This window comes from Gymnoscopelus braueri (assembly GCF_963280865.1).
Source record: "Gymnoscopelus braueri genome assembly, chromosome: 13".
NCBI classification, from domain to species: Eukaryota; Metazoa; Chordata; class Actinopteri; order Myctophiformes; family Myctophidae; genus Gymnoscopelus; species Gymnoscopelus braueri.
In genome coordinates, this window is record NC_137615.1 from 29,121,356 (window position 1) to 29,141,137 (window position 19,782).

The 19,782-nt window shown below is 40.7% G+C and overlaps 1 protein-coding gene across 2 annotated transcripts; it reads left to right on the forward strand.

Annotated features, from left to right (window-relative positions):
- The first annotated feature begins 1,172 nt into the window (after positions 1-1,172).
- Positions 1,173-18,011, forward strand: prpsap2 (phosphoribosyl pyrophosphate synthetase-associated protein 2). Of its 2 annotated transcripts, none has more exons than XM_080446883.1 (11): positions 1,173-1,307; positions 5,183-5,343; positions 6,176-6,228; positions 6,807-6,873; positions 7,087-7,259; positions 8,918-9,033; positions 9,301-9,356; positions 9,614-9,762; positions 10,472-10,542; positions 12,601-12,747; positions 14,642-18,011. In XM_080446883.1, exons 2-11 carry the CDS (start codon positions 5,261-5,263, stop codon positions 14,798-14,800), a joined length of 1,074 nt encoding a protein of 357 aa, XP_080303009.1. In that variant the 5' UTR covers positions 1,173-1,307; positions 5,183-5,260; the 3' UTR covers positions 14,801-18,011. The 2 variants fall into 2 exon arrangements, with proteins under 2 accessions (XP_080303009.1, XP_080303008.1); XM_080446882.1 differs by lacking the exon at positions 1,173-1,307 and adding an exon at positions 2,065-2,153.
- The last annotated feature ends 1,771 nt before the right edge of the window (positions 18,012-19,782 follow it).

The following is a 19,782-nucleotide window of genomic DNA, read 5'->3' on the forward strand; positions in this document are numbered from 1 at the left end:
TGCATCTTCCTGAACTCTGAATCTTATTAAGAAACATCTAAAAACTTCCATTACAACTCCACTACAATTACTTGAAAACTTAATCTACTTTGTAGATTTTGATTATTATTATTACAAAACATGCATTAACCACTTTATCCCGTGGCTATTTGAAAATAGCCGATCTACAAGCTCACAACGTGATGCATTGTGAGCTTATAGATCTGCTATTTTCAAAAGATTTGTACATTTTTAACACTTGTGAAATGGGACATTCTGCATAATGAGTACTTTTACTTTTGGTACTTTAAGTACATTTTGATGCCAATACTTTTGTACTTTTACTCAAGTAAATTTGGAATACCGGACTTTTACTCGTAACAGAGTATTTCCACATTGCAGTATTGATTCTGTTAAAAAATGTGAGTAGCCTACTTTTGATATGACACACACACACGTGCGCGCGCGCTATGCAGCATAAGACCCTCCCCTTTCTGTACGTTACTCATCCTTTGCCCTCTGATTGGCCGAGGTGAACGTCAGTCATAATAATGTTTACGCTAGCTGCAGAAGGCAGGGTTGCCATGTCCGCTTATTATAAGCAACTTTGGGCTTGTTTTTCTGTAAAGTTGCTTGTAAATAATTGGTAGTTGCGTTGCGGGTTGGGCTTGTATGTTGTTTCTAAAGTGTAGTTGCTTATTTGGTGTTGCTTCCTAATGTTGTTTAACCAGTGGTTCTCAAACATTTGCATGTCAAGGACCCCCAAATTAATTTATATATTTGTAGTCGACCAAACCTTATATAATATTTTGTGCCATTGCGATTGATTGATGTACTTTATTTAGTAAGACATGGGAACAACAGTACATGGAAGTACACATTCACAATACAAGGTCTACTAAACTGGAAGGCTCATAAAGCACCATGCTTGTTTAAAAAGCTGGGGGCCAGGGACCCCCATACAAGATTTTGGGGATTTTAAGATATTCCTAAATTTTCACTTTTTTTTTCAAGATCCTTCTTTGAAAATAGCAGACCTACAATAGCAGATCTTCAAGCTCACAACGCAATGCCGGCGCGTTGTGAGCTTGTAGATGGCTTGAGCTGTTGAGCAGCACTCATATGGCTTCTTTTGGGCTTGTTTTCATAGACCCGGTTGCTTGTTTCTCTCGCACAATCTGGCAACACTGGCAGCAGGCTCAGACAGAGGGGATTCAGGGAACAGGTTGAGGTGGGCTGCGTGCTGGGAGCTACGATTATATAATAACAATAATAATTATTATAATAACACCGGTTGCAGGTTGAAGCCGGACGACGAACGCAAACTGGTGAGTGAATTTATGTAAAAAATATATATGATGCACTAAAATATGAATAAAAACATCCCCTCTCCTCTCCGCTGGTAATAACACATGATCGTGTAATGTTATGTTTCCATAGAAGATACGCGCTACGATTATGTTGTCGCTCGTAGGAAAGTAGCCAATCTACAAGCTCGCAACGCGTCACTCCAGTGACGCATTTTGAGCTTGTAGATCTGCGATTTTCCGTGCGAGCTACACAGTCATACGACGAAGTCCAGATCGGGGGGTTTAGGGTTATGTTACTTCTGGAGAGAGAGCCTCTTTCTTTGGTGTTTCGACCAGATGGGCGTGGTTTTGAGCCATAGTTTTCATGGGGTTAGGTCAGTGGTTTTCAACCCTTTTCATGGCAAGGCAAGGACCCCTAAATTGATATACATTTGGCCGCGGACCACCATCTGTTTTTCTTTCGTGCCAGGGACCCCCAGAAGCAAATATTTGAGTTAAAAATGTTCGCTTTAATATATATATATATAGTCAAAGATATGCACACAATTTAAAGATTTTTCAAAAATTGCAGATCTACAAGCTCGAGTGCCACGCTATGAAGCTTGTATATCTGCTATTTCTGAATAGCCAAAGCTATGTGTTAAATTTATTGTGACGCTATGTTAACTAATTTCACTGGGGACCCCCTGGCACCCCCCCCCAAGGACCACTGGTGGTCCCCGGACCACTGGTTGAGAACCACTGGGTTAGGTTTAGGCATATAACCACGCCCACCTGGGCGAAACACCCAAGAAAGAGGGAGTCACATTACTTCTGCAAGCTAACGCTAGTAGCATCCGTTGGTCGTGTAGGAAGAATAACATGGTAATGTGCTCGTTTTTGTACATTTAAAATACAAAATAAAATATCACAATATTTTTGCTCATCTGTAGCTGTAGAATACAACTCTCGTAGACGTATTTATGATTCTGACGTTTTCAATCTACGAGAGTTGTAGGGTTCACGCCCCATGGAGACAGGGACTTTCTGCACTATGCCCCGTAGACACTCCAAACATGTACACATTGAAAATAAAGGTGCTTACCCCCAAGCCCCAAATGTTAACTGTCTCTATGTGGTAGTAGTTTAATGTAATAATCCATATCTTTCAATAAAGAAGTGTTTTAATGCCGTCTGTGGCTGAACGCCATTTTTTCACCCTCGTTTACTTCCTGTTTATATTTAGTGTAATTCCGGGTTTCACCGGATGCGCCCCGTCACTACCCGTCACTACCGCCCATTGGGAACTTCCGACAGAATCGGCCACAGACGGCATTAAAACACTGCTTTATTGAAATATATAGATTATTACATTAAAGTACTACCGCGTAGAGACAGTTAACATTTGGGGCTTGGGGGTAAGCACCTTTATTTTCAATTTGTACATGTTTGGAGTGTCTACGGGGCATAGTGCAGAAAGTCCCTGTCTCCATGGGGCGTGAACCCTACAACTCTCGTAGATTGAAAACGTCAGAATCATAAATACGTCTACGAGAGTTGTATTCTACAGCTAGCTCATCTGCAATCCACCTTCCAAGACACGTTTTATCCTCGCATGGATTATAGTAAAGGTCATAACGGCATTACTATATGAAGTGGTGTAAAGTAACTAAGTACATTTACTCAAGTACTGTACTTATAAGTACAATTTCGAGGTATTTTTTACTTTACTGGAGTATTCTTCAAGTACTTTTTCAGTACTTTTATTTCTACCCCACTTACATCTTAGAGGTAAATATTGTAGCTTTTACTCCACTACAATTATTTATAGACTTTAGTTTAGTTACTTTGTAGATTTAGATTATTATTACAAAACATACATTAACTACTATAGCTCTTTCGGCCATTTGAAAATAGAAGATCTACAAGTTCACAATGCGTCCCGATGCGATGCATTGTGAGCTTGTAGATCTGCTATTTTCCAAAGATTTTTATGCATTTGAAAAGTTGTGAAATGGGACATTCTGCATAATGAGTACTTTCTACTTTTGGTACTTAAAGTACATTTTGATGCCAATACTTTTGTACTTTTACTCAAGTAAATGTTTAATTTAGGACTTTTACTCGTAACAGAGTATTTCTACATTGCAGTATATTGATACTTTTACTTAAGTAAAAAATGTGAGTACTTTTAACACCACTGCCTATATTAGCCTAGCAACAATAACGTGTTGTTAGCAGCATTACTGACCTCTTGATCTGTGGCTGTTAATATCTGAATTAATTACTGTATATTGTGCTTATGGTTAACTTCAGCCTTCGTGCCTGTCTGTCTCTCACAGTCACAGACACACCAACAAACTGTCTGTCACATGTTACAGCCACACCCACAAGCTGTCTGTCTCTCAGTGACACAGTCACATGTTATAGACACACTCACAAGCTGTCTGTCTCTCAGTGACACAGTCACATGTTATAGACACACTCACAAGCTGTCTGTCTCTCAGTGACACAGACACATGTTATAGACACACTCACAAGCTGTCTGTCTCTCAGTGACACAGTCACATGTTCTAGACACACTCACAAACTGTCTGTCTCTCAGTGACACAGTCACATGTTCTAGACACACTCACAAACTGTCTGTCTCTCAGTGACACAGACACACACCCACAAACTGTCGCTGTCTGTCATTGACACAGACACGCCCACTAATGCACATTTCCCCCCAAATGCTTCCCTTCATTGTATATAGACTGGTAGAAATGAAGGGTTATGTACAGGATGTCTAGAGTTAATGTGCATGGGAAAAGTATAAAAACAACTAATCAACTAATAAAGTCTTGGACAATTAAGATCATACCAATCAATTAATTGACTTTAAGGGGACAGCCCTAGTTAGTATATGGCATTACTTATGATTATTTATAAGACATCTCATTATTACGTGAATATTTTGTGAAAGCACCAATACTCATCCACACAGTATCGATAATGATATAGCCTATTTGTATTTGGACAAGAATATTGTGATATTTTATTTTGTCAAAGAGTATTTGTTTGAAGATAATTTTGAATTGGAATAGATATTTTTCATTCAAGATCACTTAGTAGTAAACTCCTAGCCTGGTAAACCACACCCGGTGGCGGAAATCGCATTTCATTTTATGAAATTGAATTCCACGACGTGGTTTACCAGGCTAGCGAACTCTGGCAGTGATTTCAAGCAGGCTTGAAAAGGCCATCACCATTGCTATTTACCGTACCATCCACCACAGCCTCCACTGTGGGAAAAAAAGTCTATAACTGGAGAGGTCGAGCACTGTTTTGTTTAAAAAACTAAAACAAAAGTTCCTGTCTGGAACAGTGATGATAACACTTTCTCACCCAAGGTCTTAAAGGGCAACATTATTACTATTTCATGTAAATCCAATTTTTCTATTGTGAAAATCTGAAGTACTGTACTGTAACACTTCCCAATACATCCTACAGTGAAAGCTTGCTACAGACAGTACATAAAACTCATTAAAATGTGTTGTAAGGCTGTGCTGGTGGTGATTTCCCAGTACAGAGAGTGTCTAAACACAACACATTGGGATTTGGGAAGTTAGATTGTCCTCCATTCTCACAATACAACGATAAGCTGATAATGTTGGTTATGTTGCCCTTTAAGTTACATGATAAAATGTCATTAAACTACAGTATGACCTTCAGTCAGTGATCATCAATAAGCAGCTAACTACCAATGGTCAGTACTAGTAGTAAAAAATAAAAAATAATGTATGTAATTTGTGTGTTTATATATATATATAAACACACACACCATTACGAACCGCCCTTTACAAAGTGCCGACATTTATTGGGCTTTGAGGCTGAGCATCTGATCTATTGACACTGGTTGTGCTTCACCATAGGAAGGGCTCAGTGCAGCGTGGGTGCCCAGGGATCCACTGCCTGAGTGCGAGGAGAGCAGCGGCCGAGATCCCAAAGACATGAACCACAGTAAGGAAAGCCTGGTCATCTTCACCGCCAACTCACACCCTGCCAGCCGCGAGATGGGCAAGAGGATCGCTGAGTGAGTAGCAGCAGGGTAGCGGGGACCATTACACTTGTTTCTTTTACATTTCAGAGGATGTGGAAACTGCCTAGATAACCGGAGGTCACAGCTTGGTGAAATGTCCCCATGCTCCACAAAGACGTTTACAGTCTGCAAATGTTTACAGGAAGAAAGATGGTATTTGGCCTTGCTCTCAGGCAGGAAGAGATACAGTACATTTCTGAAGGCTGGGAATGAAAGAATTACTTACTTAATTAATACATTTATATTTTGGTTTTCTCAAGACACTCAGGACCCGACATTGTCCCACCCTGAGCAAGCAATTTGTGGCATTATACAGGATTATAAGTATATAATAATATAATATTATAATATAGTATATAAATAATTACATAAGACACAAGAAAAAAACATAATTATACAATGTTACTCTCAGTTCTCAATAACTGAAAGCTGCCAAATTAGCAGTATTTTCAAATAAATAATTGTAATAATTATTTAAAATAAAAGAGCCAATATGAATAAATAATATCTCATCATATGTCTGTTTATCCCAAGCTTAATCAGCAAATGCGAATACCTTGTGATAAAAAAATAACATTTACGTCTATCTGCTTCACATTTACCACACCTATTAAATATCTTTTGCCGCAACTCATGATATAAAGGACAATAAAACAAAAAGTGGAACTCATTCTCCATTTCCTTGCTGTCACAATGATTACAAATCCATAAGGACCTTTGGCTTTTGGATAATGTGTGTTCATTTCAGAGGGAACACTGCATTTTATCTCATGTCGTGTTTTTTCCCCCTTTCCCCCCTCTGTTGTTATATCTGTCCCTCTCTCAGGCGGTTAGGGGTTGAGCTCGGAAAGGTACAGGTGTACCAGGAAGATAACAGAGGTAAGAGGACCTTAGACCCCTCTGTACTTCAGTTTGATCAATGATCTCCCCTTCTTTGGTATTCATTATTGGACTAACTGGTAGAAATCAAGGAGGTTGAGACAAAAACAAGAGAAAAAGCAGGGGTGTATTCAATGTCCAGCTGGGTGGAGACGGTAGACAGCCAGGTGCACAATAATATTTGTGTCCAATAATAGATACTCGTGATACTCTGTTCGGTTGTGGCTCGGAAGCATTTCGTTTTCTAATCACTCTTTTATGTGGGAAGCTGCACATTGTTGGAATGTTTGTGTGTGTGTGTGTGTGTGTGTGTGTGTGTGTGTGTGTGTGTGTGTGTGTGTGTGTGTGTGTGTGTGTGTGTGTGTGTGTGTGTGTGTGTGTGTGTGTGTGTGTGTGTGTGTGTGTGTGTGTGTGTGTGTGTGTGTGTGTGTGTGTGTGTGTGTGAGGCATAGGTTTAGATGATAATGAGGCTGACAGGCATTGTCCTGGGATGTGTGTGTGTGTGTGTGTGGCCGTGCATCCATGTGTGAGGAATTGTGTGCTGCCCTGTGTTTCTCACATCCTCTTTGTTGCCATAGAAACGCGGGTGCAGGTCCAGGAGTCGGTACGAGGCAAAGATGTCTTTGTCATCCAGACTGTGTCCAAGTATGAAATAACACACACACACTCACACACACACACTCACTCACTCACTCACTCACTCACTCACTCACTCACTCACTCACTCACTCACTCACACAAAGTTACACACAAGGTTATTCTTAACACGCAGACATAACTAACTCATAATTCCTCTCCTCTCCTCTCCTCTCCTCTCCTCTCCTCTCCTCTCCTCTCCTCTCCTCTCCTCTCTACCAGGGATGTGAACACAACCATAATGGAGATGTTAATCCTGGTGTATGCGTGCAGGACATCATGTGCTCGGAGCATCACGGGGGTCCTCCCTTACTTCCCCTACAGCAAGCAGTGTAAGATGAGGAAGAGAGGCTCCATCGTGTCCAAGCTCATTGCCTCCATGATGTGCAAAGCTGGTGAGACTGTGTGTGTGTGTGTGTGTGTGTGTGTGTGTGTGTGTGTGTGGTGATATATTAGTAGTAGTTCTAATGAGATCCAGATGTAGGGTGGGTTGCACCAACAAGGATTAAGCTTTAATCTGGATTAAATCAATGTTTATCAATTAATCCAGTTGCACAAAACTTAAAACGCAGTAATATAAATAAAATATAAATAATATAATCAGGTTTACATTTAAACCTTAGTTTTCACTATAAACCTGGATTAATTGTAATGCTGTTGCTTGACTACTTTAATCTCATATTTAATTTTAAAGACGTAGTGAAATGAACAATACCTTCATGGCGGTACCGATTCAACAAAGACTATAATGAGATAACAAGAAACTAGACTAAATTAAACTAGACTCAAGTGTAGACTAGTGTTTGCAAAAGGGATCAGTGGCAGAAGACAGACAACAGCAGGAATCTGGATCAAAGTTATTTTTATTACCAAGTAACTGCTTGCCATGCCTTAGTTGTAATCATAATGTAGACAGCGGAGCCACTTGGGAATAATGTGTTAAAGCATAACATAAAAATATGTCTCGACAGAGGCTCTCTCTCTTTTGTGTGCATATGGATGGCTGATTTATCCTCTGTGCTTTGATTGGCTCGATACTCAGCAGATGTGCTGTCACACCCAGCTCAGAGTCTAGTTAGTTGAGAGGCCAGGTATGACTGCCTTCACTCACCGTACACTGTTTGCCAGACCCAGCGGGTCGGCCTACATGAGGCTTTGTCGGTCTGTCCCTCTTTTCCTCCCGGTCAACATTTTTCCTCCCGGTTCAACGTTTTTCCTCCCGGTCTGTCCCTCTTTTCCTCCCTGTCCCTCTTTTTGATTGGCCAAGCTTAGCGTGACGTAGTGCTCTGATCTTCAGATTTCAACCACTAGGGGTCTGGCAGTGCTCCGAGGAGCACTTTTTCTTGTTAACATATTTCTTCTTTAACTGAAAGAGCTACTTTTAATAAGTCTATAACAGTTTTCTCTCAAAGGGGAATAAAAAAGTAACGCTAGTGATTAGGCTTAAGAGAGTAACATAGTTGCTTTTTATTTACACTGGCCAATCCATCATGGCAGACAATCAAAATTAATTGCAGGTCAAGGTTTTGATCATTCATTTGTTAAGCAATGCTTAAAATGAAAAGCTAGATCAATCAATTATTGATTAGGGGCAAAGAGTGTTAAATATACAGAAATACCAAGTTCATTGAGGGCATGTGAGAGCATTTCCTTATTTTTTGTCAGTGGTTCTCAAAGTGAGGTCATGAGAGAGTTCCAGGGGGTCCCTAGCAAAAATGATAAACAGTTTAATTTCACTAATATTTCACCAGCTAGAGATGAGAACGTCTATTCAGATCATAGGTTTCACTCTCTCTACTGTTATCTCCCCACCCTTGGACATTGGACAGTTATAATATTTTGTACTAAACCTAACCAAATAATGTCTTCTCTTATGGGGGTCCCTGGCTCAAAATAATTTGTAATGGGGATCCGCAGCCAAATACATGTCAGGTTTCGGGACCTTGACATAAAATGTTTGACAACCCTTACATAACCAACATTATGTCAGCTTTTTTTTATTAATTAATATATAGCACATGTAAACCTGTGTGTCATTGTGTGTGTACTCTAGGTCTGACTCATTTAATCACCATGGACCTCCATCAGAAGGAGATTCAGGGCTTCTTCGATGTCCCAGTAGACAACCTGAGAGCCTCCCCCTTCCTGCTGCAGTACATACAAGAGGAGGTAGACACACACACACACACACACACACACACACACACACACACACACACACACACACACACACACACACACACACACACACACACACACACACACACACACACACACACACACACACACACACACACACACACACTGATGATTCATTGATTCATTGGTAGATGGATACCCCTGAACCCCCCTAGTGGCACTGTCTGTTTTTCTCTTCTTTCTCTCTTTTTTTAATTTATAAATTAACCAGTTTGCATGCCTGCTGTAACCCTACAGATTCCTGACTATAGGAATGCAGTGATCGTGGCCAAATCTCCAGCCTCAGCCAAAAGGTAGAGGCCTCTTCTTCATAAAACTGTAACTGTCACTTTACAGCCACTCCGTATTTCTACTCGCATCCTCTACTCACAAAACGTGAACAAGGCAAACATGGTTCTCTCCCTTCTCACTGTAAAATCCTGTATGAATGGATCCAAATGGACCCGGTAATGAACACTGAGGATTTTACAGTGCTTGTTGTACACATTTAATTAGTATATTTTTGTATTTGTGTGTGTGTGTGTGTGTGTGTGCTCACGTGCATTTGAAGGGCCCAGTCGTTTGCAGAACGCCTGCGTCTGGGCATAGCAGTGATCCACGGAGAAGCACAAGACGCAGAGTCTGACATGGTGGACGGACGGCACTCACCTCCCACGGTCAAAACCACTGGAGCCATTCACCCCAGCATGGATATACCATGTAATACACATGAAGATACAGTCGATAATCATTACGTGTCCTTATACTATAGAAATATGTGCCGTACATACTTTAAAAAAAAGAAGCACTTATATTGATACACAATTGATCAACCCTCGCAGAGTCTTTTGTGTTTGTATTGATGATGCTGCCACCTAGTGGCGGTGACGTGATAGGGAATGTCAACAGCTCAGTATTGTGACAGTCAGTGTCACAGTACTGTCAGACATTCTCTCTGCTATGCTGGGCAGACGAGGGCCTTGGAAACGCGATAATCAAATGAATACTCCACTGTTTTGTCTTTATCAGCAGGAGTACATGGTGCTAAGTATGTCAACACTGTACCATAACAAACTGCAAAGCGAATGCACCATAGATTGTCAAGTGGACCTCAAAAGATACAGCCAATATCCCCTCTACCAATAGGGACAATGACCTTGAGAACCAAGCCTTCCCAGTGAATTATGGGTATTCTATGATCAAACTGTAAAGAAGCTGTTAAGAATGGGACAGAAAAAGTGTGTTTTCTCAGCCGGTATGGCCTATAATTAACATGTTTTGAATCAATCAACACTTTTAATGTCAGAATTGGACAGTGGAGTATTCAACTTCCTGGCCCTGTTGATCACATGGTGATAGGTCCAGTTCTAAAAAGTCACATTAGATTTAAATCACCAAACATGATGTTCTTTCTCTCTCTGTGGTCTAGTATTGATTCCTAAAGAGAAGCCACCCATAACTGTGGTGGGAGATGTGGGAGGACGCATCGCCATTATTGTGGTAAGATACAACACATCTACACCTTTTATGTGTGTTTAATGGCTACATGGACACTGCTTGCTCTTCTTATGTATAATGTGTACATTATACTTTCCCCACCAGCAGTGGGGCTCTAGTGCTTCATTTATACTTGGTTACGTGGCGTTTTTTTGTCGCGTGACACCGGTGCTCAACAAAGTTAAATGAGGCTTACAGATGGTCTTGCCTTCCTTCCTTCTACCACTTTACTTGCTATCAGATCATACCACATTTTACCCCCACCCTAGTGGTAAGGGATGGCATTGTCGATAGTTTGGTCAATGGGACGTTTAGGGCTTCTATTAGTGTAGATTCACCCCACTCCTTTTCCTCAGAGGCCAGTGATAGACATTTCATAACGTTTGAACTGCTTGTTATTTAACTGTCCCTTGCCATTCATAGAGGCCTGCTAGTGGGGATATTAGACTTGTTTTACACATATTGCACATATTTTCTGTTACACGAAGGTTAGCTGGAGTCCCTTCAGGCTTAGTTTCCCAGTGTTGACCAAAAAAGAATCAAGGAGAAAATTCCCTGAATAGTGCTGCCTCCAGCCAGTATAGAAACTTGAGCTTTTTTTTTTGCTGTCACAGCACATATATATACTGCTGCTCACAGTTATATTTCAAAAGTAGACTTCCCCAAATCTTAATTTCCCCTTAAGTCAGGTTTTACCACTTCTAGTTATAGACTAACTGCTTGCCAAAAACATTTTTTTTTCTTTTTATCAGCTGTCATTGCCCTGGTTTATCTTACCGACATTCCAGAAACCACCTTTTTATCAGCTGTTATTGCCCTGGTTTACCTTAGAGTCATTCCAGAAGCTCAAGTACTGTAGCTGTTAGTCCAATGTTCTCTATAAGCAGTTCAGTCTGTGGGAGCGAACATGCATCCATGTTATTCAATGTTTCAATGTCCACCGGCAGCAGGAGCCATGCATTTCACGCAGTGGCGTGAAATGCTTACAGGGGGCAACGGCCGGACGATTCTTTTTTAATTATAATTTTTTTTGGTCAATATATATATGGCAAGTATATGCAGAATATATGCTGCACATATGCCTATTCAGGTTCATATATGTGCGTATACAGTACAGGAAATATATGTCTCATATATAGCTTATATATGTCCACATATATGCCACATATACGGATATATATGTACATATATGTAGAGACATATATGCAGGTGCATATATAAAAACATATATGTTCATATATTTCCTTTGCCCTCCCTGCTGGCAGAGGCAAAAATCGCCATATATGGATTATGCATCCGAGTGAAGCAGTAAATATAATTAGTTGTGCTTGTAAATATTATGTAAATGCTTTAATTTATTTTCTTTCCTGGAGTCAGTGAAGCATGAGGACACTATTTTGACCTCAGCAATATTCTTTCGCAATAAAGATAGGAGTTGACTGCCAGAGTTAAAACCTTGTCTATGCTGCCATTGGCAGCGATTCCGAGCGCTTTCAGGGAGTGGACTGCCTATGGGGGACTGCCTATCAGAAATGTTCCTGATGAATAAGCGTTGTCCTGGGAATTCTGTTCCCAATTATTTTGTAATTAACCGACCCAAATAACTAGAGGGAGAGAAGCAGATTGTCATGCAGATTGTAATTTGCTAAAACCTAATGATCAAGATTAAAATGTACTGTACACTGATTGGTCAGCACATTGGTCGTTAACCATAACTAGTTGCTCATACAGCATGAACAAAATATAGTTTCATGGGCAGTGCTTCATGTGGAAGAAAAAGGTGCCGGTACTTTAAATATCAGCAGCCTGTGTTTGAATATACTGTATCATATTGCTGGTTGAGGTAGACTAGACTCCAGAATCCAGAAACTGACATAAGGCTGATTATGAATGCAACGGATCTGAAAGAAACAATCAATAAAATATTTAAAATAGACGTGTTCTCATCCACTGTAGATGAAAACAAGGTACAGCCACTATGCTGTATACCTGTTTGTTCCAGTAAGAGCTGCTGTAGGCCTTATAGAACGATAACGAAGCAGTTTTTTTTCCCTCTGACAGGATGACATCATCGATGATGTCGACAGTTTCGTGGCAGCGGCAGAGACGCTGAAGGAGAGGGGAGCGTATAAGATCTTCGTTATGGCGACGCATGGCATCCTCTCCTTAGATGCCCCCAAGTTCATAGAGGAGTCTGCCATCGATGAGGTAGGGTGGGTGTGTGTGTGTTTGTGCGTGTACACTTTTACCCCCTCTCCCGTCGCTGGTCTTCGTTTATCATGTTCTACACCAGTTTCACCAGGTTCTCAAAGTGGGGTCCTTTAGGCTAGGGGGATTCCAGGGGATCCCCAGCAAAATGTGTTAACCCATTGAGACCTGAAGCCGATTCTACATGTCTCCTAAATCTCAGTATTCTGAAAAACTTATGTTTCTATATCAGTGGTGCTCAATCCTTTTCATGTCAAGGACCCCCAAAATGATGTGTATTTGGCCGCGGACCCCCATCAAAATATTTTGTTCCAGGGACCCCCCAGAAGTAATGATTTGAGTAAAAAATGTTCGCTTTAAAAGTATTTATTTTCAAAGATTTGCACACATTTTCACGATTTTTCAAAAATAGCAGATCTACAAGCTCGTAGCGCGGCACTCGGTGCCGCGCTATGAGCTTGTATATCTGCTATTTTTGAATAGCCCAAAGTGTAAAATAATGCTTTTTAACTCAAATCTAAAAATGACACAGTTCCAGGTCTTAAAGGAGAATTCCGGACAAATTAAGTGTTATCTTTGATGTCTCGTTACTCACCTACCGATGTGAAAAGTAGCGTTCTTTTTTTTCATATATTCCCCTGTCGTCATTTTTTAAACACCCTCCGTTGTTATAATGGGAGCGTGAGGGTTAGTGAAGTTCGTCTATTATAACCGACGCAATGTTATTTTTTTCTCTACTACGATTCATTGTAGAGTCTCATGATAGTCAAACATGCGCTGAAAATTCCTGCGAGCCTGCCGTTAATGGCGAACGATTTAACACTGGTTGCTTGTTTCCAGAATCTGGCAACACGAGTTGCCAGGTTCTGGAAGAAACAAGCAACCAGTGTTAAATCGTTCGCCATTGACGGCAGCCTCGCAGATAGTTTCAACGCATGTTTGACTATCATGAGACTCTACTATGAATACTAGTAGTGAAAAAAACAACTTTGCGTCGGTTATAATAGACGAATTTCACTAACCCTCACGCTCCCATTATAACAACGGAGGGTGTTTAAAAAATGACGACAGGGGAATATATGAAAAAAAAGAACGCTACTTTTCACATCGGTAGGTGAGTAACGAGACATCAAAGATAACACTTAATTTGTCCGGAATTCTCCTTTAACTCTTTCACTGCCAGACTTATTTCAAAATGTGTTGTCCCATTGCCAGGAAAAAGGTGCATTTTTCCTCTGTTTGTTTTTTAACATTGAAGTGAATGGAGCAGCAATTTTTTGGATAGCGTTATCTCCTAGTTCCTTTGAGATAAACCCCCCTCGTCTTTCCGTCATTGGCCATGATAGCCATAGAGCCATCGGACGGGAATTCCCGTCCGGGGCAGTCAAAGAGTTAATGGGTAGAAAAATCAGTTTGACCACTTTAACCCGACATAAATTGCTGTTAAAATCTTGTACGGTGGAAGGGTTGGGTGGCGCAGTGGTAAAGTCCCTGCCCACCACCACAGAGGTTGTGGGTTCGAATCCACCGCGGTGCATCCGACTTTGTCGAGCGTCTACACACGAACACAATTGACCCGTGTTCGGGGGAGGGAAGCCGGGCGGGGGAGGGTGATATCGGTCATTGCACGTAATCCTACGGACTGGGGGCGGCACCTGTCAGCGGGGAGTGTTGGGCGGGAGGAGTAGGACGAAGGCTCTATGTCCTCCTGGTCGGGGCTCCTCACTGGCAGGTGAGTCAGTAGGATACGCCAGCAGTGAAAACACAGAAATGTGTGTGTGGGTCCTTGACATGAAAATGTTAGAGAACTACTGCTCTACACTTCATGCTATCCCTCTCTCTGCATCCTGCCTCTCTCTCTCTCTCTCTCTCTCTCTCTCTCTCTCTCTCTCAGGTGATTGTGACCAACACCATCCCACATGAGCTGCAGAAGCTTCAATGTCCAAAGATCAAGACGGTTGACATCAGTATGATCCTGTCTGAGGCCATTCGACGGATCCACAATGGAGAGTCCATGTCCTACCTGTTCCGCGACATAGCGATGGACGACTGAACACACACACGTGCGCACACACGGTGACTCATATTTGCCAGTATCAATGTCTAATCTGTTCTGCCATGTAGAATACACACAGATACACAAAAAAATATCCTTGCCAACTGCATATCCTCATACTAGACATGTAAGACAGGGTTGGATGTCGGGCTGGAGGCGATATGGACAAAAACAAATATCACAATATTTTTGACCAAATTACTCTATCGATATTGTGACGACTATTGGTGCTTTCCACAAAATACTGTGTCTATACAATGAGATTTTCATAAATCATCAGGAATGCCCATAAAACAACTAAGCGGGTATAACAACTAACTGGATAAAGATTGATTATGGAACTGTTAGATTAGTCAGGTGAGTCCAGACAATTACATCACAATTACAGGCTTTAAAACAAGGGAAAAAAACTAAACTTTTGCCATATTACGATATTCAAAACCACAGCAGATAAACTATAGTCTGAGATAAATTGTCTCAGATATATTGCCCTGCCCTAGTTGCATGACTGAAGCGATCCTCTCAAACTAACATGCCAAATCTCTTCCCGGTTTATGACTTTGAATGATCATGCTCTTTATCTCATCGATGCATCGAGCGCGATGACTGGGACCTGTAGCTTGCAAGCTTAAACACGCATGTCAACTGCCACCAACATTCTTGTAACTTAGGCGTGGATCACGCAACGAATACACACACACACATATTGTACATAGGTGGGACTCACTAAAAACCAAGTGATTCACTCCGACAGGTGTCGTTTTGCAGGACGTAGCAGTGCACGCTTCTGAACAACGAGGCAGGCGCACTGACAGAGGCGGGCCTGAGCCTGGTGCGATGGTCACACGTTGAGTCATGCTGTGATGTCATTAGAGAAATGGGTTTTTGCCACCATATCATGATATATTTCCTAATGAAACAAGGCCTGGGTGTGTCTGAGCCAATCACAGAGATGGGGTTGAGTGGAGGCGGGCCGTTCATTGACTCGTCACTGTATGATGAGTCAGTTTAAAGACTATAATGGTCTTTAAACTGAAAACAGACTCTTTTTCTGTTTGTGATTTGGTTAAAGGAGCACTACCTACCAATGACATCATCGATGGGGATTCCAAGCTAATAGAAACTATACCATTTTGTCTTGCTGGAAAGTTAGCATGCTGAAATACTATCCATTGTTCTTGCACCAATAAAAAGTTAAATAGTTCTAATCTTGTTTGAAATGAACAAACCTGCCTACCAATGATGTCATTGGGTATCAGGTTTCTAAACTGTTCACGGCCTAAGACACAGCGTGTAGACAGAAAGGGGACCATAATGAGCATTAGTGAAGACCAGTTATATGAAGAGAAGGTTGGAAATGGATTCCGTGCTCCTTTAATGAACAACATTTTAGGTTATGGGTTTGCTAGCTTATCGACACTGTTGGGTGGAAACCTTGTATGTCCAAAACTGTTACTTTTCAGGAAATGGAACCTGTGTTCCAATGGACCCGTTATTATTTAGTCACAAGCTCTTATTAATACTTTTCATTGGTTCAATAATTATAAAACCCACTTAACACACTTAACTTGAGCTACTTTTGTGTGACACTGTATCGTAACGAAGTATGGCATTCATTTACGAAAAAGCATAAAAAGTAGAATTATGTATTATGCAAGGTTTCTGCCGTGCAGCAACGTTATCCAACAGGTGACAAGACAACGACCCAATGCATGCCAAGAGAACACACATCAGGCGCTCAACACTACGTGACGCAGGGTTTAAGGCACCGCCTCCATGTGAAACACGTTTTTTAGGGAGTCCCATACATATAGGTACCAATGCTATTGTGTTCATTCTTGGATCCACACCCTCCAGTCTAAATAGCCGATGACTGCCCTCTCTTCAAACACACTTGCCTCTTTCTATTTCCCAATTTCCTTTCTGTGTGTCTCCCTTACGTACCTCTCCTCCCCTGCATTATCTACTTAAATACTGAGGTCTTTGAATGTTCTCTTACATCGTGTGTGCGTACATAGTATATAGTATACATATATAAATAGTGGGCCGTGCAGCAGGGAGTATGTACACTAGGTCCTTTGTGCTGGGCATATTTGTAGTCGTTAGAATGTCTATTCCTCCCACGAGAGATGAGATTGTTCTATAAAAGAGCTCCTGTGCCTTCTGCAATAACACACACACTATTCTAAACACAGTTGACAAATTGGTTTTCTTTAAACGACTGTGGCTCGACTAACCAAACTAACTCATTGTAGTCATAGTAACTAATTCAATCTCAAATACGTATGGTTTCCCTAGTTAAATGAATGTGTAGCTGGTTTGGCAAGTTGAATGGTTGAGCACATTTATTTGTGTGTGCATATGTTTAGGACTAACGCATCCCATCTGATCTCACATTTCTACTTTGTAGTTCGGTTCAGTTTCGTTAGCACTGTGTCTGCTATTTTGCTATTGATCTAGTTAAGCGATTCTGTTGTAATGCTATTCAATTAATAGAGCTACTGTAGCTAGCCATATGTCTGTGTAGTTGCCATATAGATGCCCTAGAGGCACTGATCTGATGTCAGCGCTGCCCCCAATATTTGCAGAAGTTGGCCTTAAAAAAAGGTTTATTGTTTAAATCAGGCTAATTAAATTATTTTCATATTTAGGGTTTGTTTTCTGAACATGCCACTGAAAAGTATATCTAGTTATTGCTCTGCCATATGCGCAATGTGTGGATTCATTTGTCAGTTATAGAAAAACTTTAATTTATGAACACTGAAGCGGTAGCGAGTTTAATCGCAGTCTTTTATGTCAGAGGTGGACGTTAAGGATATTGGGAAGTATAAATTAGGCTAAACAAACTAAGTGCTTGTTCATTATAATCTCAGGGCCCATTCTACAGTTGGTTTTATATCCCAGTGGTTCTCAACCTTTTAAGGCTGTGACCCCCCAAAATAATCATATTTGAACTGGGGACCCTGACAAGCACTTGGAATTGTAGAAGTTGAGGCATTACATTTTGTTGGACTCGGTTCCACAGATAAATACTGTGAAGATGGCAGATCTACAAGCTGTGAGCTTGTAGATCAGCTTTTTTCAAAATGTTTGCCTCTTTCATATATTAATTGACAATTTGGTCAATGTTTGACCAGTTTTTATTGTTTGATGATTACTTTTGATGCTGTAATGGTGTTTTTTTCTTATTGAAAAGGTCTCCAAAGTCCTTAAATTGTCATTACACTGTCATCTGGCGCGACCCCCCCAAACAATCATGTGGGGACCCCAATGGGGGTCCTGACCCACAGGTTGAGAACCACTGTTTTATCCCACCCAAAAATTTAGAAGCACTGAAACTCTACCTTAATGTGCTCTAAACATGGATATAGGGTATGAAATTGACACTGCAGTCCTAATTAAAGTTTTATTAGGTGAAACCGGTACGCTAGACTTAACTTATTTTACACGTCTAGTTGAAGATTTAAAAAGCACAGCTGAAGCTGTGATAATACAATGAAATGGAATCCAGGTAACCAGTACTTGACTGAAGCAGGTCTTTGTTGTCACAGTGTTCCGGGAAATGTTTTGTATTTATTTTCAGCCCTGACTGAATAAATTAATGACCTATAGAAATTCATAACTGGTGTTTTTGTGGTTCTTTGTGATGGTCTACACTTATGTTTTTAATTTGACCTCTGTAAGTGTCATTAACCTTCCGCCTTTGGGCACATACTGTATAGTACTGTATGTGTATGTATATGAATCATTAACCATGCATTGCCCTTTACGCCACAATTGGTACTCATTGTCAACATGAAAAAAACTATAATTTAACATTTCCAATAATACCTTCTTTACAGACTTGATACTGTGTCCTATTGTAGTGCTTAATCACTTAAACTCTATTTCGCTATTTTGTGCAGAGGGGAAAAAGAGGGGACCGTTTAAGTGCTTAAGCCTTATCAAAGATGTGCCTAGTGATGTAGCTTTATTGGTCCATATTTTATTTGTTTTTCCCCTTCTGGTAGGAGAAATAATGAGTTTGATGTTGATAAAGATCAGGTTTAACTCTGTTCTGACTTCTGACATACACAAATGGAACTTGTGTATGTCAGATGGAATGGAACTGCCACGTCACTCAGAATTAACTTGATTAACGATTATTGATCACTTTAGCCACAATAACCCTGGCATCCCTATTTTGGGCTATTTGGGCATTTTTCTTCCAAAAAAATATAAATTCTTAAAAAGAAAAGTTAAACATAATGTATTTAAAAAATACCAAAAATAATAGAACTACAAGCTCACAATGCGCCGCGTCACTAGCCTGGCATGGCCAGATTAATATCACTGCGTAGATATTAGTCTGGAATCTCTGTGTGGAACCTGCATTGATTGGTCCCTCACAACTTCGGAGGGAGAGAAATACAATCTCTATTGAGAGGGGCCAGACCTAATCTGCCAAGGGCAATTTGTTCTTGCAATGGCAGATTCGTCTGGAACCAGGCTACCGCGTCACAACAATATTGCAGATCGGCTATTTTTGTTATTTGCCATACAGTATACAGGGCTTAGTAGTTAAATGCAAAAGAATGGGGTATAGCTTCCGTCCAGATTATATGCCTAACTCAATACGATTAGTGTCAAAAGTCATCCAAACTCCAGCACAGGATCTAGTTACAACCTTAGCTGTATACTAATGCCTGATGTATACTTTAATGCATGACTGTCATTCACTGAGTAGCCTAACTCAGAATCAGAATCAATATTTATTGTCACATCACATTACAAGTAGCAGGGTGGGTGAAATTCTTAATTGTGCAGGCCCATCATTGAAGTTAAAAGAGGAGAGTTGGGGAGACATAAAGTGCATAATAGTTTTTTATTTATTTTATTTTTTACATTAACCACTTGAACCCTAGCATCCCTATTCTGAGAAGTGTAGAGGGGGGAAACAGCAGACCAAGTACAGAGCCAAAGGTCAAGTTTACTAAATA

Excerpts from the sequence above, each read along its gene's own strand:
- prpsap2 (XM_080446882.1), top strand. Across the intron at positions 6,874-7,086 it reads GTCATCCAGACTGTGTCCAA|GGATGTGAACACAACCATAA; the intron begins GTATGAAATAAC and ends CCTCTCTACCAG. Across the intron at positions 12,748-14,641 it reads AGGAGTCTGCCATCGATGAG|GTGATTGTGACCAACACCAT; the intron begins GTAGGGTGGGTG and ends TCTCTCTCTCAG.